At 43.1% G+C, this 26,374-nt stretch overlaps 1 protein-coding gene across 3 annotated transcripts in view; it reads left to right on the forward strand.

Moving 5' to 3' along the window:
• The window catches only part of exoc6 (exocyst complex component 6), a 68,094-nt gene that overhangs the window by 24,746 nt on the left and 16,974 nt on the right, over positions 1-26,374 (forward strand). For 2 of the 3 annotated variants that reach the window (XM_085361159.1, XM_085361161.1), the window contains exons 3-20: positions 2,495-2,542; positions 2,681-2,771; positions 7,724-7,769; positions 11,083-11,136; positions 11,334-11,484; positions 11,572-11,730; positions 12,638-12,706; positions 13,518-13,601; positions 14,233-14,279; positions 14,425-14,545; positions 15,719-15,790; positions 15,871-15,968; positions 16,309-16,414; positions 16,540-16,649; positions 16,755-16,866; positions 16,943-17,077; positions 17,517-17,696; positions 18,410-18,439. In XM_085361159.1, the coding sequence (XP_085217285.1) occupies positions 2,495-2,542; positions 2,681-2,771; positions 7,724-7,769; positions 11,083-11,136; positions 11,334-11,484; positions 11,572-11,730; positions 12,638-12,706; positions 13,518-13,601; positions 14,233-14,279; positions 14,425-14,545; positions 15,719-15,790; positions 15,871-15,968; positions 16,309-16,414; positions 16,540-16,649; positions 16,755-16,866; positions 16,943-17,077; positions 17,517-17,696; positions 18,410-18,439 (1,713 nt within the window). The remainder of the gene's footprint in view (positions 1-2,494; positions 2,543-2,680; positions 2,772-7,723; positions 7,770-11,082; positions 11,137-11,333; positions 11,485-11,571; positions 11,731-12,637; positions 12,707-13,517; positions 13,602-14,232; positions 14,280-14,424; positions 14,546-15,718; positions 15,791-15,870; positions 15,969-16,308; positions 16,415-16,539; positions 16,650-16,754; positions 16,867-16,942; positions 17,078-17,516; positions 17,697-18,409; positions 18,440-26,374) is intronic. The other variant, XM_085361160.1, reaches the window with a different exon arrangement.

Below are 26,374 nucleotides of genomic sequence, written 5' to 3' on the forward strand. Positions count from 1 at the left end.
ATACAGGGCGTTGTTGGGATGCTACTATGGAAGTAATTCCTGAAGATGGAGTTGCATAAAGAGGATGTGGGACCTATGGATACATCGAAACCCAAAATCTGGACTAACCGCAAAACAGCTAGTAGCTCAGTGTTTCAACATCCTTAAGAAGCAACTGCTAACACAACTAGAGATTTAGGAAGGACGGCACAAATGCTACGGCAAAGGGGAGCCAGGACATCAGGTCAGGGAGGAGATAGCATCTCTACACTCTCAGATTCCCTCCTAAGAAGTACAGTAAGTTGGACATACCTGAGGCCTTGGAAACTGCCAAGCAAAGACTCGCAGTATCTCATTGGCAGGGGAACAATATGAGAACAGCCCTACCAAAGCTGGAGTCAGAGCAATACTGGAGGATTATATGGGACAAGGATGCAACACACATATGGTTGGTGGAGCTAAGAGCAAACTCCAGTAACCTCCCTGAACAGGCCTCAGTTACCATCGCACTGTCAGACATCTAAGAAAGTCTCAAGTATGAAGAGTTGGACAGCATCAATTCCTGATATGAGTCATGTCAGGAAATTGGCTAAAGAAGCTAACTGCTCTCCATGAGTGTCGCACAAATGAACTAGCTACTAAAAGATTAGACACACCAAGGATGGCTAATTGAAGACTGGACAGTCGTGATCACCCAAGGATCTTCAGAAGGGACCCATCCAACTACCGGTCAATGACCTTCCTCAGACCCAAAACATGAAAGCTCCTATCAGTCATCATAGCAGCTAAGACAAACAGGCACATGGTTCAAAACATGAGCAGGACCCGGAAGGGAATAAGCAGAAACACTGAATGGGGCCAAACACCAGTCATTCAAGACTGACAAACTGAAGAACCTGAGCACTGCCTTGATTGATTATAAGAAAGCATACAACTCAGTGCATCACACATGGATCCTGGAATGCCTAGAACTTCATCAGCAATTCAATGGGGGCAACTTCAAGCCAGTTACACAATCAGCATGAAGTGCAGGATTATTCAAAGAGATGAACCCTCTCAGCCAGGACATCAACAAGACTACGAAATAGAGGAAATGCTAGCTATCTCCCACTCATCACATGGATGACATCAAGCTATATGCCAGGAGTGAATGAGGCATTCACTTGTTCATTCATATCACTAGGACCTACAGCAATGACTTTGAAATGTCATTCAGCTGAATGGGAAGAAAAAGATCCAGACAGTCAACACCTGCTGGTTGTCAGATACCTGGTGGGATAATCAAGTGGCCACAGGAATAGGAATAGACGGGCAATCGTGGCTCAAGAGTTGGGAGTTCGCCTTGTAATCGGAAGGTTGCCGGTTCGACCCCCGTCTCGGACAGTCTCGGTCGTTGTGTCCTTGGGCAAGACGCTTCACTCGTTGCCTACTGGTGGTGGTCAGAGGGCCCGGTGGCGCCAGTGTCCGGCAGCCTCGCCTCTGTCAGTGCGCCCCAGGGTGGCTGTGGCTACAATGTAGCTGCCATCACCAGTGTGTGAATGTGTGTGTGAATGGGTGGATGACTGAATGTGTAAAGCGCTAGAATTGAAAGGTTTGTCACTGAATCTGTGAGAAAGACCCTGTCACAAGCCATTAAACTCCGTGAAAGGCCCAGTGCACAGTCGATAGGCTCAGTTCTCCACGGCCTGGTTAACGGACATGGACAATGAGCTGATTACAAGGCTGAGCATCTGTAGAAAGGGAAAAGAGAGGGCACGAAGAGATGAGCAGAATAGACATGCAACACCAAGTATGCCAGAACCAACACTGAAGTATTCATAAAATGCATATTGAATATATCACCAATTTTCTAGGTAAATGTATTTCTACAGGTGGTATTGGTGTTAGATTCTCACAGGATGTCAGTAAAAAGCCATCCAATCCACTCATGCAAAGAAATCAATCAACAGATGTCCATAAATGATGTGTAATAATGAGAAATGACACGAGGAGAAAGTATTAAAAACGCTTACTACAATTTGTTGAATACTTTGTACAAAAGCCTTTGTTGGTCAGAATGATTCTGCACAGTCTTAAAATCCTGAATGCTTCGTGGGCCCCTTCTATGAACTTTCATCTTCATCATCCTCGTAGATGACAGCAGATATTTATCAAGAATGTCTTGGTACATTTTTCCATTCATCCTTCCTGCAATTATTTGAAATGTCCCAGTGCCGTACACAGAAAAACAGTCCCACGCCATGATGTTCCCGCCTCCAACCTCACTGTTGGTATGGTGTTTTTGGGGTGAGGCTGTTTGACCTCCATACATGGTGTGTATTATGGCTATTATAGAGGTATGTATGCTCATCTTGAGGAAGGAAGCATGTCACCCAGTGTAGCTCCCCAGAGTTTGTGTACAGAGGAGCTCTTTTAAACATGATGGATTATGTGGAATTATAAAATCTTGTGGAAGATCAATGGTAAAATGATTTAAAGTTATGTAAATTATTAAACTTGTGTCTTTTTTCCAAAGGGTCAAGTGACAGACACTAATCGAAGACTACAAGATGCAGGCAGGGAGGTACGTCCATGCTGTTCCCCTGTGAAGAAATCTGCATGTACATTTACTGCAAAGAGAGTTCCCTATAAGACATGACTGTACTTAATCCCAGTGGTGCCCTCTTTTTCACTGTCTCCAACACTGCGTTCTCTCCCACAGGTGACAGCTCAGACAGAGGAGGTGATTCGCTGTCGGGTCCAGCAGAGGAACATGGCGACCACTGTGGAGAAACTCCAACTCTGTATACCAGGTACTAATGTTGCCTCTGCTTCAGTGAGAAAGATTTTGTTGTTCAGTTTTGAACAGTGTTATCCAGCTGGCTGACCTCAGGAGTCTTTATATATATATATATTAGGGGTGCAACGATACACAAAATTCACAGTTCGGTTCGGTTCGATACTTTGGTGTCACGGTTCGATATTTTTTCGATACAAAAAAAAATGTTCATGCCTTTTTAATTTGTCATTTATTAAAATTATAAATATATATTTTAACTCAAAAGTACAGTTTTTAAATTTAACCCTAACCCTTGTGTGCGTTTTTTATTTTGACAGCGAATGCGCACCTGCGGACACTTATGTGCAGCCCTGGTTATTTAGCTCGTCATATTGCAGCCACAGAAATTATTTTGTCCATGAAACCATAAAGCTGCACTTTCTTTTTGCCTTATAGTCTGATTTATCATAACTTCTCCGTTTTGTGGTAAGCTTTTCTTTGGCTGTCACTTCTTCACCCTGACCTGTCTTATTTGGCTCAGCAGAACTAAAATATATATCTGTCTGTGAAGGTTCTCAGTCATCCAGGTCATCGTAGTCAAATATAAATCCTGCTGCTTTTACACACGCACTCACATAAGCTCAGCGATTCTCTGCGCGATCAACCTCTCACATGTTTAAGCTGCGGGAGATTTCACTTGTCATTTTTGCATAGTAAGCTAACGATTAATAAGACGATGTCAGAGGAATTGGTGCACAAATTATCATCACTCACAGATCAGTGCTGTCGCTCTCTATACACAGTTCGCACGATTGCAAAGTGAAAGCAAAAAAACAAGCGCAAATTCAAACGCGATTTCAATATGTCACATATTGACAGTGGCTCACCGATGCCAATGACATAATTACCCAGCTACATTTCTGAAAGAATGCAAAAGCATTGACATATATTTTTCCTTCCTACAATAGCCCGACGGGCAGGGAAGAGATAGATTTTGGTAGCCCGACTGAAAAAGTCGCTAGCTCCAGGACGTCAGGCTAGCGATTTTGCAAGCCCTGTATCTGATTGAGGAATCACTCATCTTTGGAAAAGAGAGTTTATTACAGAGAAATGTCTCTTTCCAAAATAAAAGCTATACTATCCGCTTCTTCTGGGCTATATTCTCAGCAGTAATTTGAAGACTGGATGCAGACTGAATGCAGATTGAATGCAGACTGCATGCAGATTGAATGCAGACTGAATGCAGATTGAATGCAGACTGAATGCAGACTGGTTGCAGATTGAATGCAGACTGGATGCAGACTGAATGCAGATTGGATGCAGACTAGATGCAGATTGAATGCAGACTGAATGCAGATTGAATGCAGACTGAATGCAGACTGGTTGCAGATTGAATGCAGACTGGATGCAGATTAAATGCAGACTGGATGCATATTGAATGCAGGCTGGATGCAGATTGAATGCAGTGAATGCAGACTGGATGCAGATTGAATGCAGACTGGATGCAGACTGGATGCAGTGAATGCAGATTGAATGCAGACTGGATGCAGATTGAATGCAGACTGGATGCAGTGAATGCAGACTGGATGCAGTGAATGCAGACTGGATGCAGATTGAATGCAGACTGGATGCAGACTGAATGCAGATTGGATGCAGACTAGATGCAGATTGAATGCAGACTGAATGCAGACTGAATTCAGACTGGATGCAGACTGAATTCAGACTGGATGCAGATTGAATGCAGACTGGATGCAGATTGAATGCAGACTGGATGCAGTGAATGCAGACTGGATGCAGTGAATGCAGACTGGATGCAGATTGAATGCAGACTGGATGCAGACTGAATGCAGATTGGATGCAGACTAGATGCAGATTGAATGCAGACTGAATGCAGACTGGTTGCAGATTGAATGCAGACTGGATGCAGACTGAATTCAGACTGGATGCAGATTGAATGCAGACTGGATGCAGACTGGATGCATATTGAATGCAGTGAATGCAGATTGAATGCAGACTGGATGCAGATTGAATGCAGACTGGATGCAGTGAATGCAGACTGGATGCAGTGAATGCAGGCTGGATGCAGATTGAATGCAGACTGGATGCAGACTGAATGCAGATTGGATGCAGACTAGATGCAGATTGAATGCAGACTGGATGCAGACTGGATGCAGATTGAATGCAGGCTGAATGCAGACTGGATGCAGATTGAATGCAGACTGAATGCAGACTGGTTGCAGATTGAATGCAGACTGGATGCAGACTGAATGCAGATTGAATGCAGACTGGATGCAGACTGGATGCAGATTGAATGCAGACTGAATGCAGACTGGATGCAGACTGAATGCAGACTGGTTGCAGATTGAATGCAGACTGGATGCAGACTGAATGCAGATTGGATGCAGACTAGATGCAGATTGAATGCAGACTGAATGCAGATTGAATGCAGACTGAATGCAGACTGGTTGCAGATTGAATGCAGACTGGATGCAGATTAAATGCAGACTGGATGCATATTGAATGCAGGCTGGATGCAGATTGAATGCAGTGAATGCAGACTGGATGCAGATTGAATGCAGACTGGATGCAGACTGGATGCAGACTGGATGCATATTGAATGCAGTGAATGCAGATTGAATGCAGACTGGATGCAGATTGAATGCAGACTGGATGCAGTGAATGCAGACTGGATGCAGTGAATGCAGACTGGATGCAGATTGAATGCAGACTGGATGCAGACTGAATGCAGATTGGATGCAGACTAGATGCAGATTGAATGCAGACTGAATGCAGACTGAATTCAGACTGGATGCAGACTGAATTCAGACTGGATGCAGATTGAATGCAGACTGGATGCAGATTGAATGCAGACTGGATGCAGTGAATGCAGACTGGATGCAGTGAATGCAGACTGGATGCAGATTGAATGCAGACTGGATGCAGACTGAATGCAGATTGGATGCAGACTAGATGCAGATTGAATGCAGACTGAATGCAGACTGGTTGCAGATTGAATGCAGACTGGATGCAGACTGAATTCAGACTGGATGCAGATTGAATGCAGACTGGATGCAGACTGGATGCATATTGAATGCAGTGAATGCAGATTGAATGCAGACTGGATGCAGATTGAATGCAGACTGGATGCAGTGAATGCAGACTGGATGCAGTGAATGCAGGCTGGATGCAGATTGAATGCAGACTGGATGCAGACTGAATGCAGATTGGATGCAGACTAGATGCAGATTGAATGCAGACTGGATGCAGACTGGATGCAGATTGAATGCAGGCTGAATGCAGACTGGATGCAGATTGAATGCAGACTGAATGCAGACTGGTTGCAGATTGAATGCAGACTGGATGCAGACTGAATGCAGATTGAATGCAGACTGGATGCAGACTGGATGCAGATTGAATGCAGACTGAATGCAGACTGGATGCAGACTGAATGCAGACTGGATGCAGATTGAATGCAGACTGGATGCAGATTGAATACAGACTGGATGCAGATTGAATGCAGACTGGATGTAGTGAATGCAGACTGGATGCAGACTAGATGCAGATTGCATAAGCCTGCTGGTTTAGATTTTGTCTTTAATAACATGCATGCAATGTTAGAATAATATAGGTCAGTGCACATTCCATGAATACGCGGTTGTTTTTTGTGCAGGATAAAATATTTATATCCAAATATTAGTGAATGAGTTCAGTGAACATCTACCAAAAAACATTTAGAATCAACTCAGGCTGCTTATTGCTTGTTGAAGCTATTGATTATTTTAGTAATTGCATAATCTATTGATTATTCTATCGATTAATCAAGTAATCAGATAAGAAATACTTTTCTCTCATTAATGAGTCATGTTGTGAACTTTAACTACATACATCATCTGTCAAAGTCAATAATATGAGATATATATGAAACCTAAACCAAGGCATAAACTCTGAGTGTTAGTGGCCCATTTACATTTCTCTTGGCTTGTAAAAATGCTTTTATTTTTAAATATTAATGCTGTTAATTAAAACAAAATATTTCAAATTCAATCTGAAAAATATTATGGAAGTCTTAAAATGAACATGGTCTAGTACCCCCCATGCCCCCCTTTAGACTCACCCCTGTTCGCTGCAGGTATCACTTCCATGTAAAATACCGTTCGTTAGCTTATGCAGCAAGCTGTAACATTTAAACTTGGTGTCAGACTAAGTAATCAGTTCATCTGCATATTTTAATTCAACTTCTGGAGGATTACTGCAGATTTTTCTCTATGTAAAAGGGTTTATTTGTACGCTGCTTCTAAAAACGTTTGTTTTGCAGGTCTGTTTTCAGTTCTGTGGTGACAGTGGCACGCTACAGAGCTGTGCGTTAAACGAAGCATCAAAGCAAAGAATTGTGTCAAGAAATTTTTATAATCATATAATTATTTAAATTACTCGATGAATCGTTGCAGCCCTAGTTCAGTTACATTTGATCCTCTGAAAATGAGAGAATATAGATAAAAATGGCTTTAACTCATAAGCAGTTAATTCAATACTTAGTTTTAGACTCCTTGAAGTAAAGCTAAAAATCTGCACTTCAGTCACATCTGTAGTTTATAATCCACTGTGGTGAGTTTTGTAAAATTCCTCACTGACTCTTTATCAGTGTGTGGATACTGAGTCAGTTTGTTTAGACTTTAATCTTGCGTCCTGTGACTGCCTCCAGCCTTCCCAGCGTCATAAGCTGAAGAAGCTGATTATAACCTTAGTTTTTGGGTATCAAGTAAAAATTATTTATGCATGCTTTTATCTGGCATGTGTAATATTGGAACTTGTATAGCACCTAAGCTGCTGCAACAGTGATGCATCAGTGTGGAGGTCTGCAGTGCAGTGGAGCCTACTGGTAACTAAACATGTTATCACTGTAAATGTGATGTGTGATGAGCAAAACTGACTGAAATGTGTGAACTATCAAACTAATCCTGCTTCCTGTCATTGCTCCCTTTGCAGTGCTAGAAATGTACAGCAAGTTAAAGGAGCAGCTGGAATCCAAAAGGTAACCATCATAAAGCATTTCACCACAGTGTGACCTTGTTTACAGTTTTAAGTCTTTCTTTGGCAATAAAATCACAAGTAGAGAGCGATAAATACAATCAACTCGATACATCATGGTCCAATCATTTAAACACAGCTGTGTGTTGTAGTTTCACCTGATGTGTCACTGGTAAAGATAAATAAATAAAGATAAAGACATGTCAGAAAAAGATGTTATCAATGCAGGATGTAGTAGTTCCTTTTTGTTAGCAGCCTGTCAGAGCACAGGGTGTACACACCTGCTGTGGGTTAGAGGTGGACTGACGTCTCAGTTATGGTCAGACGGGGACATCGTGGTGCGTCAGCTTTTATGTTACCAGCAGAGACCCTGTGACAGTGACATATGATCACATGACATGCTAACTGGTTAAAACTGGGCTGCCAAGATGTAGGAAATAGTCAGCTTTACATTCATTCTTGCATACGTAGTGACAGTGTGGCCTGGAATAAGTTGAGAGTTTATAAAGACTCCCAAAAGTTGAGTTTGTTATCATAAATCAATCTGGGAAGCCTTAAAACTGTAACAAGTTAGCTAGCTTGTAACTGTGACCTTCTTGCCAGCAAATTAAACATGTGATTATCGACTGATTAATTGACATGTTGTTGTATTTGCATTCCTTTTCTCTCTCTGTCACTTCCTGTCTGCGACACCCTGCCAACACCATGCCGAAACCAAGCCTGAACCTTCCAAAATAAGATTCAGGAAGTCATCCTTTATTGTTAATTCTAAACATTTCTAATTTCTCTTTCCAGTTTAAAATCTCACCGACTTTTCAGCTCATGTTCTGCTAGCTTGTCTAAACTTTACAAGCCTGTCTCTGTAAAGAGGGGAGGGGTGTTCACTTTGGACAGGAAATATTGACCCTTTCTTGTTCATTACCATGTACCAATTAAGAGACTGGAAGGAAGTGCCCTTGCTCACAGGAAGGCCCCCCTTGCTGCTGCTCTGTCACGGCTTAGCAGGGGTGGGTTTAAAAAAAAGATTTCCTGATTCAAAACGATTTTAATTTGCTGCACCCGACGGCACGTACGCACACACGCCATCAGTGCTGAAAGCTGTCGTCCTGGCACTTTCTCCTTCCTCCTGACAGCGTTTACAGTTGATGAGTGTCTTCTGTTCATTTGTGTACAATACAGTTTGAACCACCAATTAGATCCATTAGATCAATTAGATCATGCTTATCAGCATCATGATGGGAGCTCAGCACGCTGACCGTTCACTGAACTCTTGTCATTTGTGCCCAGAATTAAAAAAAAACAAATACTTTGTGGTTACAGAATAGACAATAAAAAGAAAATACCAAATATAGATGTACAGTGTATGTACATGCAGATATAGGTCATACTTTGTTGTTATTTATTATTTACTATCATTATATTGGGATGGGTGTTTCCCTCAGACATTTACTGTTGGCCCTGGGCTCAGTGGAGGGGTTACAGTGGGGCAAAAAAGTATTTAGTCAGCCACCGATTGTGCAAGTTCCCCCACCTAAAATGATGACAGAGGTCAGTAATTTGCACCAGAGGTACACTTCAACTGTGAGAGACAGAATGTGAAAAAAAAATCCATGAATCCACATGGTAGGATTTGTAAAGAATTTATTCGTAAATCAGGGTGGAAAATAAGTATTTGGTCAATAACAAAAATACAACTCAATACTTTGTAACATAACCTTTGTTGGCAATAACAGAGGTCAAATGTTTACTATAGGTCTTCACCAGGTTTGCACACACAGTAGCTGGTATTTTGGCCCATTCCTCCATGCAGATCTTCTCGAGAGCAGTGATGTTTTGGGGCTGTCGCCGAGCAACACGGACTTTCAACTCCCGCCACAGATTTTCTATGGGGTTGAGGTCTGGAGACTGGCTAGGCCACTCCAGGACTTTCAAATGCTTCTTACGGAGCCACTCCTTTGTTGCCCGGGCGGTGTGTTTTGGATCATTGTCATGTTGGAAGACCCAGCCTCGTTTCATCTTCAAAGTTCTCACTGATGGAAGGAGGTTTTGGCTCAAAATCTCACGATACATGGCCCCATTCATTCTGTCCTTAACACGGATCAGTCGTCCTGTCCCCTTGGCAGAAAAACAGCCCCATAGCATGATGTTTCCACCCCCATGCTTCACAGTAGGTATGGTGTTCTTGGGATGCAACTCAGTATTCTTCTTCCTCCAAACACGACGAGTTGAGTTTATACCAAAAAGTTCTACTTTGGTTTCATCTGACCACATGACATTCTCCCAATCCTCTGCTGTATCATCCATGTGCTCTCTGGCAAACTTCAGACGGGCCTGGACATGCACTGGCTTCAGCAGCGGAACACGTCTGGCACTGCGGGATTTGATTCCCTGCCGTTGTAGTGTGTTACTGATGGTGACCTTTGTTACTTTGGTCCCAGCTCTCTGCAGGTCATTCACCAGGTCCCCCCGTGTGGTTCTGGGATCTTTGCTCACCGTTCTCATGATCATTTTGACCCCACGGGATGAGATCTTGTGTGGAGCCCCAGATCGAGGGAGATTATCAGTGGTCTTGTATGTCTTCCATTTTCTGATGATTGCTCCCACAGTTGATTTTTTCACACCAAGCTGCTTGCCTATTGTAGATTCACTCTTCCCAGTCTGGTGCAGGTCTACAATACTTTTCCTGGTGTCCTTCGAAAGCTCTTTGGTCTTGGCCATGGCGGCGTTTGGAGTCTGACTGTTTGAGGCTGTGGACAGGTGTCTTTTATACAGATGATGAGTTCAAACAGGTGCCATTCATACAGGTAACGAGTGGGGGACAGAAAAGCTTCTTACAGAAGACGCTACAGGTCTGTGAGAGCCAGAGATTTTCCTTGTTTGAGGTGACCAAATACTTATTTTCCACCCTGATTTACGAATAAATTCTTTACAAATCCTACCATGTGGATTCATGGATTTTTTTTTCACATTCTGTCTCTCACAGTTGAAGTGTACCTCTGGTGCAAATTACTGACCTCTGTCATCATTTTAAGTGGGGGAACTTGCACAATCGGTGGCTGACTAAATACTTTTTTGCCCCACTGTATATAGTTCAGATGGCCTGAAAGCACCGGGGGTCCCCCAGGTGTAGCTGGAGGATCTGAGGCTTTCTTACTGTGTATTCATTTGACAACAGAAACAGTGTTTTCTTAGTTTAATCATTCCTTGTGTTGCTACTAAGTTTCCAAGTCCATTTGAAGATTTAATGTTAAATGGTTCTAATAAGTAGCAGTAGTTCGGAGTTGTTATTACTAATGCTGTGCTGTTTACGTCTACAGATATTATGCCGCACTAAAAACCATGGAGCAGTTGGAGAAGGTCTATATCCCAAGGTAGGATCAGACGAAGGCTGCTGAAAGAATGTCACAGTAATGTTGGCTCGACATGAGAAGCTAACAGGTGTCAGACTGTTAGTCTGCCAGCTGTTGCACTGCACTGCTTTTTAAAATGTATTTCTTTATTGATTTTTTGAATGAATGTTGGATCGGACTGCTTTTCTTTTTTCATAGTTCTGATGTATCCCTTGCAGGGTCAGTCAGTACAGGTTCTGTCAGATCATGGCTGAAAATCTGCCCAGACTGAGAGAGGAGATCAAAGACATCTCCATGTCAGACCTCAAAGACTTCCTGGAGAGCATTCGAAAGCATTCAGACAAGGTTGGAGAGACTGCCATGAGACAGGTATAGAGCTTTTTCCTGTTTAAATAATTCAGGTCATAGCAGGGAAAAAATAAGTCAAATTGCTGACGTGTGTGTTTTTGTCTTCAGGCACAGCAGCATAGGACCTTTAACAGTGCAGTAGCCAAGCAGGCCAGTATGGGCCACTACATCAAGCCCGTGTACTCTCTCAATGAGCGAACTCATGCTCACACTCCCAACGGCCTGCTGATGGATGATGACACTGGAGATGATGAGGCTGATGAAGAGGTGAGATAAGACGTGTGTGTAGCTGACGTGGCGGTGATGATCAGATACTGATGTCTTTTAAAGAACCATGGCTGACAGCATAAAGATACAAAATTAACTTTTTTCCAATGCAAATCTTTTTTTTTCATAAAAGAAGAGATTATGAAAGTTTCCACTGTTACAGGATCGTCTTTTCCTTAAACGACTGAAAGTAAAGTGCTTTGCTTCTGGACAGAGATACAAATAATAAACTTGAGTACGTCCACCTTTACTTACCAAATAAAAGCAGATTCATCTAACAAAACAAACTCAGGTACATGTATATACTTATATAATTTTTAAATTCAGCAGGTAACAGTGCATCGACCCTCTTTTTTTTTTTACTGTTAATTTTCCTTCGTACTGCTGTGATGTGCAGCTCTGCTCCATGTGAGGCTAACCCACAGGTGAACGCCTGAGATTCTGCTGCCTGGCTGCTCAATCGTTCTTCCTTCTTCTCTAGTTTTCTGTTATTATATTTTCATCAGACATAACAAATGTGCAGGTGGATGTTAGTCAGTCATTAGTTACAGAGTGATCCATTTGTCATGCTGCATAATCAGGAATTCTGTAACTAAGTTTCTATAATTACATAAGACAGTTTTGTAAGCAGGTCACCTGCTAAGGTTCGTGGTTCGATCCCTGGCTGCTCAAGTCTGCGTGCCATAATGATTCCCAGTTGCTCTCCAATGCATCCATCAGAGTATGAATGTATGTGAAGCTCTATGTTAAATAGAAAGCACATAGCAAAACGTGCTTCTGTGAATGGCTGAATGAGGCACTGTGTAAATCACTTTGAGTGCTCAGAGCAGGAACGAGTCCATTTACCATGACCAAATAACCAGCATATGAAGAAGCAGTTAAAAACATTCCATTTGTGTTCTTACAGATTCTTACAGCTCAGGATCTGGTGGACTTCTCGCCCGTCTACAGGTGTCTACACATCTATACTGTGTTGGTAGGTGTCTGTGGCGAAAGCTAATAACTAATGCTATCCATTGGTCTGCCTTATTTCTCTGTTCATTGGATTTTGATTATCTAATGACAGCTATGCTAATTAAGTGGAATCAAGGTTATAGTGCTAACATCCAACGTTACCCCTGAAATACAGCACAGCTGTTTCATGATCAGCTCCAATGCTTGTGATTACATCAGAGTCTCAGCTCTCCTCTCTGGGTCACCTAAGATCTGTTTATTACCTAAGCCCCATGAAGCCCAGAGCAGGTAAAAAGGACGGGGATTCAGACACAGGAAGGTGAAGTGTGGACCCAAACGCAGACAACGAAGATGAAGGTGGATGTTGAATAGAAAGCGAGCCTTTATTTTAGCGAACACAACAACAAACAAAAGCAAAGGACGACTACATGAAACCTGACAGAACAAAGGAAAACACACGCCATACATACACAGAGGATAATGAGGAAATAGGAAACAGGAGGGGAACGCAGCCGAGACTAATCAGGCATGACGAGACGGGGAGGAGAGCAAAGCTATAAACGCTAACAGGACACGGGACTGTCAAAGTAAAACAGGAAATACATGAACATAGAGACAAGGATGACTGTAGGTAACACAAGGGACCTAACAACAAAACACAACAACTAGAAATCACCAAAACACTAAAGAAGCAAGAAATACAAACTAAAAGCCACCGAGTCTCCAGACCCAGGACCAGGACAGTCTGGGATTTGATAGTACCTGAGTGTTCTGGTTTGTAACATCATGTATCATAGTTAATTGATCTATGTCTGTATTCTGTGTGTGTGCAGGGTGACCGAGAAACATTTGAGAACTACTACAGGAAACAGAGGAAAAAACAGGCCCGGCTAGTTCTGCAGCCGCAGGCTAACATGGTGAGCAACACAAGCGCTTAAACATACGTGTAAAGCATATGAATGAAATTCAGACAAGCGCTCGGGGGTTTTTCAGTGGGCCTTTCATTGTGACTACATGGCACTAAACACAGTCTGCCTTGTATTAATTTTTCCTAGAACCTGTGTATTTCTTACTATGACTAAATAGATTACTCACAGATCGTACAGCAGCTGCGATCCAGCTCTGGCAAAGCTTAGAAAACCATGACTGTTACTGTTTTTTCAGGGGGGAAATAAACAGCTGTACTTTGTATTTAAAAAGTTATAAAGGATGTTTTAAAGTTTTAGGATAACATCAGGAAAAAGCAAAACAGCCCCAGAGCAAGATGCTACCACCAGCATGCTCGGTGCACAGATAGGCGGCACCATCTCAGTCCATATCTTTACTATGGAGAGTGGTGCTGGTTCATCAGCTTCCAGGTCCCAGCAGGCTTGAGCCTCGGTGGTTCCTGGGATGAAGTCACAAAGCAAAAGCCATGTCAGACAAGAGCTGCAGAAATACAACTTTTAACTTATTTTTTCTCCCTCCTATTTCAATATTTGCCTTACTGGTGACTGTTACGTTTGCATCTGTATTAACATGGCTTTGTGTCTATTTGTGTGTGTTTAGCATGAGACAGTGGAAGGCTACAGAAGATACTTCAATCAGATTGTGGGGTAAGATGTTCCTTTCAAATGCTCATCTGGCTGTTTTGTTTCACTGTGAACCTAAATCTGTGTGTGTGTGTGTGTGTGTGTGTGTGTGTGTGTGTGTGTGTGTGTGTGTGTGTGTGTGTGTGTGTGTGTGTGTGTGTGTGGTCAGGTTCTTTGTTGTAGAGGACCATATCCTCCATGCCACTCAAGGGCTGGTGACCAGAGCTTATACTGATGAACTGTGGAACATGGCGCTGTCCAAGATCATCGCTGTACTCCGGACACACTCTGTAGGAGCACACACACACACACACACACACACACACACACACACACACACACACACACACACACACACACACACACACACACACACCTCTAATGTCTGCAGGGCATTGACTGTGAATGGAAAAGATGCTGTTGAGAGTTAATAGAAATGATAGTTCCTTCATTCAGTGGATGATACACCCCTCACAGGTCAGCACACCCACAAACACACTAATGATGTCACTATTAAGAGCAGAGGTCAAAACACACATACACATGCAGGCAAAGAGGAGGCCATTGTGACCTTAATGAGAGACAGATTGCAACAATAACAGCAGATAAAGAAGGCATATTCCTGCCCGCTGGAGCCCTGTCAGTTGTAAATGACCCCGAGGATTATGCTAACAGGCTGGAGAATAGGCCACACAGCATGGGTGAGAAGACTAACAAAGACCTGGTGTCCTCTGTGCCCCTCTGCTGTGCTCTGACAAAAGCAAGTCCACATTGTCGGGCTCCTGCACTTACAGCGAGTGCATGGTCAGCTAAAAGTAACAAGGCTGCATCAGATTGTTTAAAAAAAAAGCAAAACTAAGACATGCAGATGATATACTTAATGAGTAAAATTCTCCCAGTGCGGGTTAAATAAATACAATATGCTTTCAATAGACAACAAGTCTGAGTGCTGAGTGTCCAGTCTCAGGCTGTGTTCATATACAGCTGTGCTGCTCTCAGGGTGATAAATCGCCCTACTCTCTGGAAAAACGAGGGCCTTTGTTAATGCACTGGCTTAACTTGTTTGTCATGTAGGCAGACTTCCTATAAAAATATACCTAGTTAAAACTCTACACAGTATACAGTGCAGTTACTTCATATGTATTCAAAGGCCCAAAGTGGGTCATGGAGCAGGACGATGATCCTAAGCACATAAGCAAATGTGCTGCAGAGTGTCAGGAAAGAAAAAGAATCTGAAGTGTGCTACGCCTAAACAGAGCTCAGTGAACTGAAACAATGTTGTCAACATGAGAACTTCTCACAATTACAAGTTCAGTTACTGCTAAAGGTGGTCGGACACGCTTTTGAATGACAGGGTGCTCAGTTTTCAGAGGACTGCAAAGACTCACATGAACATAGATTTAGGAAGCAAAGCAGGTAATGCGACGTTAGACCAGTGTGTGGTGATGACTCTCTTTCTGCAGTCATACTGTGACGACCCAGACTTGGTGCTGGAGCTGAAGAATCTCATAGTCATCTTTGCTGACACACTACAGGTTGGTTAAGAGTGGGACTTGACTTGTTTGTGACTCTGCCGTGTGAAAACGTGTTTTCTGACTGTGTGATGTTTGTGCAGGGGTTCGGCTTCCCGGTAAACCGTTTGTTTGACCTGCTGTTTGAGGTTAGAGACCAGTACAACGAAACCCTGCTGAAGAAATGGGCACTGGTTTTCAGGTGGGCTTCACTCACGTGTGGCGTCTGCCACAGTAGGACGTGCAGAAACACAAATGACAATTTGACAATAACAATTGTGTTTGCGGTAAGGCTTTCTGCTGTGACATCCCCGTCTGTATGCAGCCTGCATATTTTGTTTGAACAAAGCAGAGCAGCTAAAAACACACAACTAAAACCAGAATCAGCTTTGTTCGTACTGTTTCAGCAAAGCATCAGCACCGTGTGAGGGAAGTTGTTCTTTTTTTCACATCATTGATGCTGAAAATGGCACTGAGACGACATTAAACTGAACTGAACAAACAGTGGAGACCAAAGATAACTCTGATCTGTGTTCCCATAGAGAGATCTTTGAACTGGACAACTACAGTCCCATCCCAGTGGAGACAGAGGAGGAATATAAACTGGTTGTCAGCCGCTTTCCCTTCCACGATGCTGAGATAGAGAAGGTAATGTGTTCAAGTACCACCGTCTCCCCAATCTGGCACGGTTGCATCCACGTAAAAGAAAGATTTCCTAAAAGACAACTAGTGTTGGATGAATATTAATACAGTTTTTCTGTGTGCATAAGCAGCAGGACTTTCCTAAGAAGCTGCCAATGTCCCAGTCTGTCCCTCAGATCTACACCCAGGTCAAAGAGTTCATTTACGCCAGCCTCAAGTTCTCCGAGTCACTACACCGCAGGTACACTACTCTGTGTTCACTCGCCACACGAACACTTATACATATCTAATCTCCCCAGACTGCCGTCTCTTCACTTTGCAACTGTCAAGTTTGTTGTGTGTCCAGTTCAACAGAGATTGATGACATGTTGCGAAAATCTACCAACCTGTTGCTGACAAGAACTCTCAGCAGTTGTCTGCAAAACCTTATCAAGAAACCTCACATAGGACTGACCGAGGTTAGAACTGCTCACACACACACAGTCGTGAAAAGCATTCAGGATTCAGGCTACAACTGTAACCTTGTCTCTGTAGCTGGTACAGATCATCATTAATACCACCCACCTGGAGCAGGCCTGCAGGTATCTGGAGGAATTCATAACAAACATCACCAACGTCTCCCCAGAAACAGTTCACACCACAAGACTCTACGGACTGTCGACCTTCAAGGTGATTTGTGCCTTTAGCAGTCACCTTCTTCATACCTCGGTTGTGATGAGTTTACTGTTAGCTTTCTTACCTCTGAGCAGTCTGGCCATTCTTTTCTGACTTCTTGCATTTTCATCCGGTGAACAGATTCACTTTTTTAGTCTAGAAACTGATATAAGAGAATCCCAGTAAATCAGCAGTTATTGAGACAAGGCCAGCCACGTTCAGAAACACCTTTGTTCATCGTTCTGATGCTCAGTTCTTCAGCAGGTCGTCTCTGCTTCCATCCCTGATTACATTCAGTTGCTGCCATGTGATTGGCAGATTAATGAGATGTTAAACGGGTGTACTTAATGAAGTGGCAGAAGTTGAAGATCTGTGTCTCCATTCCAAAAATGAATGCGTGTAGGAAGAACAATAATATTTGCTCCCATTAACTCTTGTGAAAACATTGTTCCAGGATGCTCGTCATGCTGCAGAGGGAGAGATTTATACCAAACTGAACCAGAAGATCGATGAGTTCATCCAGCTAGCAGACTACGAATGGGGCATGGCCGAGTCTGACGGCCGCGCCTCAGGGTATCTCATGGACCTGATCAACTTCCTACGATCTACCTTCCAGGTGTTCACACACCTCCCGGTGAGTGTGAGCCGCCTCCAACCTCTACACGTTAGCTCAGCACCTCTGTCTGGGAGCTGTGGAACATGAACAGTGTGGGGTTGTGTTGTTGTTGTCCTTTCTGTTCACACACTAGCTGTATGGCGTGCTGTGAGGTTGATCTTTTGTTGATAATACGAACGCATGATTATTTTTGTTTGTTTGTTTTCCTTCCCTGACTTCCCACCATCACTCTGTTGTTTTTTACGCCCTCATAGCATTTCTGTCAGATTGTAGGTGCTGTCTGAAAAAGGTTTATACTGTGGATATCACGTTGAGCTATGTACACGTTGCAGTGCTGATTTCTGCATGATGTGCTGTTACTGGCTTGTGCAATGTTTTTGCAAACTGACATCATCTCCAACCCAACGGAGCACATTAGATAGCAAAGTGTAAAGGATTTGATCAGAAACTGTTATTTGAGCTCACAGCCTGATTGGTCTGTTGGCTGTACCTGCCCTTCTCACCTGCATGTGCAACTATTTCTCCTTATTATCTCCTGCTGTGTCTCCATCCACACCTTCTGTAATGCACAGCTTTGTAACTGAATTTTTTACTCCTTGATTAATTTGACATGTCAAGCATGCAAGATATCTCTAGCTGTCCATTTATTGTTGCCACATTTCTTTTCCTGTCCTTTCCCTCTTTCCCTCTCCTTCTTCCATTTTTGGTTGGTTTGGGGGTTCTCTGCTCAGAATAACAACAATGATCATGCATCAATGTCGGTGAGTATCCCTGCCTGGATTTATAACACTTTGCTGCTAAGCTACAGGCAGAATGGCGATACAATGCATGCTAATGTTTGCCTTCAGAAGTCCCACAACTCTAAGCTTGTGGTTCTGCCATAGACTGAATATAAAAGATTGATGTAGCCACCATGACATCACCTATGAGGTATTCCCATTGTGAGCATTTTGTTTCCATTTTAGCTCTTTGAAACGGGACATTACAGGATAGGCGGACCTTACTGTGGCACAGGGGGACACTGCAGGCTAACTGGCTCAAGACTTGACAAGTCTGCAACTCAGCACTTTTGCTTTGGCTTCACTTTTCAGACATGAAAGCTATCTTTAATATACAATCTGGAACTGTTGCTAATGAAAACATTCACAGACCATAATTACATTCAAACTTGAGCAACAGATACTTTTATCTGCGGGAAAGCTGTGAGACCAAGGATGACGTAACATCCACTGCATATGAAAGCTAAGGCCAGAATACTGCAATTCAGCTCACCTTTATTTATACAGCACCAAATCACAACAGCAGATGCCTCAAGATGCTGTACTGTAAAGTAAAGACCCTGCAATCAGTCTTTACCTTGGCAACAATGGAAGGGAAAAACTCCCTTTAACAGGAAGAAACCTCCAGCAGGACCAGGCTCAGGGAGGGGCGGCACAGCCAGTTGGGGTTAGGGGAGGAAGCACAAAGACAGAGCCAGACATTTATAATAACTAATAATTAAATGAAGAGAGATGTGAGTGAGTGAAAGAGGTGACTGAAGAAGAAGAAAAACTACATCATGGAAATCCCAGTTTTTTCATGCAAATTGTTTCGGTGTGTTTCTTGACTCCATTTGCTTTTGAAGCCAAGGTTTCATTTTTATCTCTGCTGTTGAATGTTGAATGTCCTGTTAGCTTTATAAACAGTGGCACAGTGGTTAGCACTGTTACCTCACAACATCCTGGCCAGGGCCTTTCTGTGTGGAGTTTGTTTATTCTAGTTTTATTTTATTGTCTATTATTCTTATTTTGTTTTACTATTATTTAGTTTTCATTATTGTTTAATACCTGTTTTATATTTTCTTGCTGTCTGGAAATAACTTTGGTCAACTACGTTGTGTTTTTTAAACTGCTCTAAAAATAGAGTTGTAATGGTTGGAAATTAGAGTCCACTGGGATCTGAGTGCAGGGTGGATATTACCTTCAGTACGGATGCCTGCTTAGAGGAAGGTAGGAAATTAAGAACAACTAAGGTCTCTGCAGCTGTCTGTGAGTTTGTTAGCAAGGGAGCATAATTCAGGCCCATCTGCAAGGTGTAAAAATGTTGTGTTCTGGCCTCACTTTCAGTGCTACAGTAAACTACATGTAACTCTGAACTTGATGCCAGTCACTGCTAACCAGGAACACCAGCTGACTGGTGTTTATATAGTGAACCTGGAAACTTCTTTGAGGCCACACCTAGCAGCTACACTCGGCACACTTTACATAAATAAAACTTCTAAACTCCAGGGAATAGATTGTTTTATACTAGCTGTACTATACTTTATGGATCAATTCAAAGTTCGTTCAAAGTTGCATTTCTAACACTTGAAGGAGATTTAACATGAAGCACTTCCAATTTGTTCAAGGTGCCCATGTGAAACAAAATCCAGGTACCAGATATTCAAATCAAATCCAAAACAAAAAATCAAATTTATTTATGTAGCACATTTAAAGACCGAAGTACACCAAAGTGCTTTCCAGTAAAACCATGATACAGATAAAAATCACAATATAAAATATAAATTACAGATATAAAATAATTACATAATCTAAATGCAGAGCCAGATGTAAATTACCCTAATTAGCCTCGAATGCCAGGTTAAACAAGTACGTTTTTAGACGTGATTTAAAAGATTCAATAGAATCTGATGCGTGAATGTCGAGAGGAAGATTATTCCATAATTTGGGTGCGGCAATGGCAAAGGCACAGCCTCCTCTGGTCTTCAGCCGAGACCAGGTTGCACTAAGAGCAGTTGGCCCGATGATCTGAGGGCTATACAGACAGAGGAGATCAGTAATCAGGTGCCATATTATTTAGGATTTTATAAGTAAACAATAACATTTTAAAATCAATTCGATATTTAATAGGAAGCCAATGTAAGTTGGCCAGAACAGGAGTGATAGTATCATACTTTCTAGTGCCGGTTAAGAGACTTGCTGCGGCATTTTGGACCAGCTGCAATCGCTGGAGGAGGGAAGATTGGAGGCCCAAGTAAAGAGAATTACAATAATCTAGTCTTGAAGTGATGAAAGCATGAATGAGTTTCTCCAGATCTTTGTGTGGTATATAAGGTTTAGCCTTAGAAATTTGGCGTAGTTGGTGGAAGCTGGTTTTTACCACAGTAGACACCTGTTTATCTAGTTTGAAGGAACTATCCATGAAAACTCCAAGATTCCTAGCAGCATCAGTGAGGTGGTTAGCAACAGGCCCGAGTGTGCCAGTCAGTTGTCTCAGAGGCATATTTCTATCAAAAACAATAATTTCTGTCTTCTTTTCATTTAAAGTAAGAGAGTTACGTGATAACCAGTCTTTCACATCCCTCAGACAATCAAACAGAGGATGTAGTGAAGATGAAACATCCCCAGTCAGGTGGAGGTAGATTTGAATATCATCAGCATAGCAGTGAAAAGAGACATTATGTTTTTCAAAAATGGAGCCCAAGGGCAGCATGTACAGGGAGAACAACACAGGACCGAGCACCGAGCCCTGGGGCACTCCACAGCAAAGAGGGGCAGAAGAAGAGGAATATTTTCCCATCATGACAGAGAACGACCTCTCAGAGAAATATGATTTAAACCATGAGAGAACTTTTCCTTTAAGGCCTACTACTTGTTCTAACCTTGCCAAAAGAATATCATGGTCAACCGTGTCAAAGGTGACGTCAGATCTAATAGAACTGAGACCGCAGTGCGCCCAGAGTCAGCGATGAGAAGAAGGTCATTGAAAACTCTTAATAGGGCAGTTTCGGTGCTGTGACGCGGTTTAAATCCAGACTGGAATTTATCACTTATACCGTTTATCTCTAAATGGGTCTGTAGTTGCTGAAGCACTATTTTCTCTAAAGTTTTTGACATGAAAGGGAGTTTAGAAATCAGATCGAATGTTATGATCAAGGCTGCTTTTCTTGGTAACAGGTTGCACGACTGCATGTTTAAAGACAGTCGGAACACAGCCAGATGACAGTGATGAGTTCATTAAAAATAAGATACAGGACCCGATTGTATTTAATGCATCCTTAATGATACGAGCGGGAATAATGTCATGCAAAGTATTTGAGCTTCTCAGGTTATTAATTATTTCCTTTAAAGTCAAGGATGACACAGGTTCAAACTGTTGAAAAACCGTTGAACATTCGGAAACTGGGGCTTGATTTACTGCCGGGGAATGTGGGGCCCTTAACACTGAGATTTTATCTATAAAATGATTTAGAAATTTTTCGCAGAGGGCCGGGGAGGCACCCATCGAAACATCAGAGCAGGGATTAACCACTGAGTTAAAGATTTTGAACAGAACTCAAGGATTGTGACTATTAGTTGCAATGATGTTCGACAAAAAAGAAGTTTTTGCCATTTTGGCAGCCTTCTGAAATTTAGATCGGCTCATATGCAGGATGTCAAGGGACACCTGAAGTTGATCTTTTTTCCATCTCCTCTCAGCTCGACGACATTCACGCCTAAGAGCGAGGGTGGATTCATTTAGCCAGAGTTGGCGAGAGGTTTTAGGGCGTTTAGTCTTTACTGGAGCCACAGTGTCCAAAGCTGAAGAGCATCTAGAAATGAAAGAGTTGACTAGGCCATCAACCAAGAGAGGTGCATTACTGATGTCATCGTAACAGACAGAGTTAGCAAAGGCCGCAGAGAAATGGGCAACAACCTCAGGATTAATCATACGCGATAGGCTCAGTGGACCCTCAGAGTTCAGTTCCATATTGCATAACTGAACATCAAACATAACTGGGAAATGGTCCGAAATCCCAGCATCATTAATGTCCATGATGCAAATATCCAGTCAATACAACAATACCAATGCCGTTCCAGCCGGCGAACATTGCTATAATCCACACCTCCAGAGACCCGCTTCCAGCTCCATACAGGGCACTCAACTGGTAAGACCGAGTGGGCTTGCTGGCCAGCATAGCAGATCCATCGATGATGACACAGTCTAAAAGTATACTGGGAGGGCCGCAAGATGTCCATGATGGAGTGGTAATTAATCACTTCATGTGCTATTCACATATATTGTAAAAGATATTGTGAAATGCACTATTTTATACAGTTAACAACTTACTATCGATGTTCATTTATTGTAAACTTTACATTTATATCCCCTCCGTGAATCACTACCTAATTGTGGTGGAGTTGCTCGTGTGTCCTAGGGATCCGATGGTACATTCTCCCTACAAATTGGTCCTGGGTGTGGGACCAGTCAAGAGCGATTCAGAAGACTCTTATGAGTACAACATCAAGGGACATGAGACCACCCTCCTTCTCGGAGTCCCTGGGTGAGGAGCTTGAGATACTCCACCCGGGGACTCTCTCCACATGAGCAGCACGACAACAACAGTGAGACCTGATAGGGTGTGATTGGGAGAAACGGCCTCTCCCACCTAGGGCTGGCCCATATCATACCGTTCACGGTAATACCGGTATAATGTTAGGCAACGATAAGAAAATGAAATATCGCGATAGAATATGGATAAAACGCGCATGTGCAGTGCCTTTGTTTTCATACGCACATGGCAGAAAAAGCATGGCGGCGACGGAGAATGAGAAGGGTGAAAGCGGATCGTTGAGTGAAACAGATGAACCAGAACTGGTTTGTAAAAATGCTGCAACTTCAGTGGTGTGGAACTGGTTTAGCTTTCGTCCGTCAGATACACAACAAAGCACTATATTTGGTAGAGCATGCAAGCGGGCCGTCGTTATTACCGAAACGATTTTATGTGGTACATAAAAATAAAATCTCTCAAAAAATGTTTCAGTACGACTTTGCTAAGCTACGAAGCCGCACCGCTTGATGGATTGTCGGAGCATTACGGCTATCGTAGGCGGAGCCTCGCGGAGTGATATGTACTGTGCTTCAACATAATGTTACCGTATTGTGTGTGTTTAACCTCTTTTTAAGTTTTGTGGATATTCTACATGGTTATGCTGAGGATGTGTCGGCCAGTTTCCACTGGAAATGCCTTTTGGTTAAACTGTCAGCAAAGAATTTGCATTTGCACTGTTACATTTTTATATAACTTTAATGCACATAAAAAAAAAACAGCTGCTTGTTTAAGTGAAAATACATTGATCGGGGTTTTTTGCACTAATAAAGTTGTGGAGTTGTAAAGTATTTTGTCTCACGTCAATTATATCGTCAGTTATATTGTTATCGCAAATTTTCAAATGTATGCCGTGATAAATATTTTTGGCCATATTGCCCTGCCCTAGTCCCACCTTAACCCGAGCGGTGTTCTGTTAGTTGACATAACGAATACCATATTCGAACATACAGTAAGGGTGCCCATAACTGCACGTGGCATCCTATGCCAGTGGTCCCCAACCTTTTTTGTGCCACGGACCCCTTTATGTCCGACAATATTTTCATGGACCGGCCTTTGAAGTGTCACAGATTAATACAACAAAATAAAACTAGTACGGGTACCAAAAAAAAGATGATTCATAACACAACATCCATGGAAACAGAGTTAACAATAAAAATGATAAAAAAAAATAACGCTTAAAAACCCTGAAAACCACACCCGAGCCTCAACTCTCGCGGCACGGTACCAAACGACTCATGGGCCAGTACCGGTCTGTGGCCTGGGGGTTGGGGACTGCTGCCCTAGGCCACAGGTCGATAATCCACTTGGTAATCAGATCATCATATCTGCGGCCGTATGTTCTGGACACTCGGGTAAAGAGAGGGACTGAGCTGTCAACTGATTGCCCAGGGTGTACTGGGAACGTCTAGCAGAGGCCCCAGTCTGCAAGATGGTCAACTCTTGCCTCCTTCAAAGCTTCAACAGCATTCTAAGGAGGACTGGGGAACATGTTCAGCGCCTCCAGCTAAGGCTGCACTTCACTGAGCTGTGGCTGCAAGCTGGTCGGTGCCTATCGTGGTAAACCCCAAACCAGCTGGTGCACACCAGAGGTGAAGGGAGCCATCAGGCCAAAGACGGATTCCTATCAGGCTTGATTAGCCTGTGGCTGAAGTAAAAACGGGTGTCGGAGTTCAGTGAGGCCATGGAAAAATATTTGTAGATTGCCTTGAAGTGATTCTGGCAAACTGTCAGGCAACTCAGGAGGGGAAAGCGGTGCTCTACCTACACTGTGTATACTGCAAGTGGAGTGCTGCTGATTACAACTGAGGACATTGTTGAGTAGTGGAAGGAAAACTTTGAAGGCCTCTTTAATTCCACTGACACGTCTTCCATAGTGGAAGCAGGGGATGGCTCATACATCACCGATAATTAGAACACTGAGGCAGTTAAACAACTCCTTGGTGCCACGGCCCCTCGGGGGGCTGAGGTTAGCCCTGAGATTCTGAAGGCTCTGGATGTTGTAGGGCTGTCTTGGTTAAAACGCCTCGAAAGTGTTGCATGGAAATCTGGGGCAGTACCTGGATTGACAGATGGGGTGGTGGTTGCCAATTTGAACAAGGGGTACCAGAGGGTGCTCCAACTCTATGGGGGCTCACACTCGTCAGCCTCCCTGGGAAAGTCTATCCCAGGGTGCTGGAAAGGAGAGTCTGTTAGTCAAACCTCAGATTCAGGAGGAACAATGCTGTTTTTATCTGGACCATGTCCCTCAGAGTATTCTCTGGGAGAGGCATCGGGAGTATAAGGTGTCTGACCCGTTGTACAACCTTTGCAAGAGCTTAGTTCACTGTGCTGGCAATAAGTCAGACTCGACCGCCAGTCCGTGGTGAAAAGACAGGAGAGTATAAAAGTGAAGTTCTCGATTTAACGATCGATCCTTGTCCCTATCCTCACCTATGGTCACAAGCTCTGGGTAGTGCCTGAGGCTAAATCCACACTAATGCGTTTTCGTTTGAAAATGCATTGTTTTCTCTCCGTTTTGGCCTCCTGTCCACACTGAGACAGAGTTTTCACTCATGGGCAGCGTTTTCAAAACGTTCTCGAAAACGCATACATTTGAAAACGGTGCTTTCGCGTCACAGTGTGGACAGCAAAAATGCAGACTTTCTAAAACGATGACGCATGTTAGTCATATGATGCAGTCATGTGACCAATTAAACTAAGATAGTGAAGGTCATTACACAGCAGTTGTCTTGTTTGCTCTCAATTTTGACAGTCTGTACATGCTCCAGATAGCTTCCAGATAGATTTCACAAATGCGCAGGACTGGAACGTAAGCGTTTTTGGCCATTTCAATGTGCACACGCAATTCTGTGAAAACGACTGAAAACACTAGTGTGGACGCGGAGCGTTTTCAGACGAAAACGCCGTTTTTAAATCTTTCCGAGCCAGTGTGGACGTAGCCTGAAATAACAAGATTGTGGACACAAGCAGCTTTCTTCGAAGGGTGGCTGGCTTCTCACTCAGAGATGGGGTCAGGAGCTCGGCAATTCGAGAGGGGCTCAGAGTAGAGTTGCTACTCCTCCGCATTGAAAGGAGACAGTTGATGTGGTTCAGGCATCTGCTTAAGCTGCTAGTGCCCCCTGTGAACAGGTCCCGGATAATTGGAAGAAAATATATATATATGTAAATTAGGGGTGCAACGATACTCGTATCGATATTGAACCGTTCGATACAGTGCTTTCGGTTCGGTACGCATATGTATCGAACAATACAAAATTTTTCATTTATTTTATCAACTTTTCTTCTGTCGATGCTGTCTGTGTTGAGCGCTCAGTGGATCTGTGTTCGACTACTCCGCCTAGGCTGC

This window comes from Diplotaxodon limnothrissa, linkage group LG8 (assembly GCF_057381915.1).
Source record: "Diplotaxodon limnothrissa isolate DT_005_m linkage group LG8, D_limnothrissa_male_GT1.1, whole genome shotgun sequence".
Classification (NCBI taxonomy): Eukaryota; Metazoa; Chordata; class Actinopteri; order Cichliformes; family Cichlidae; genus Diplotaxodon; species Diplotaxodon limnothrissa.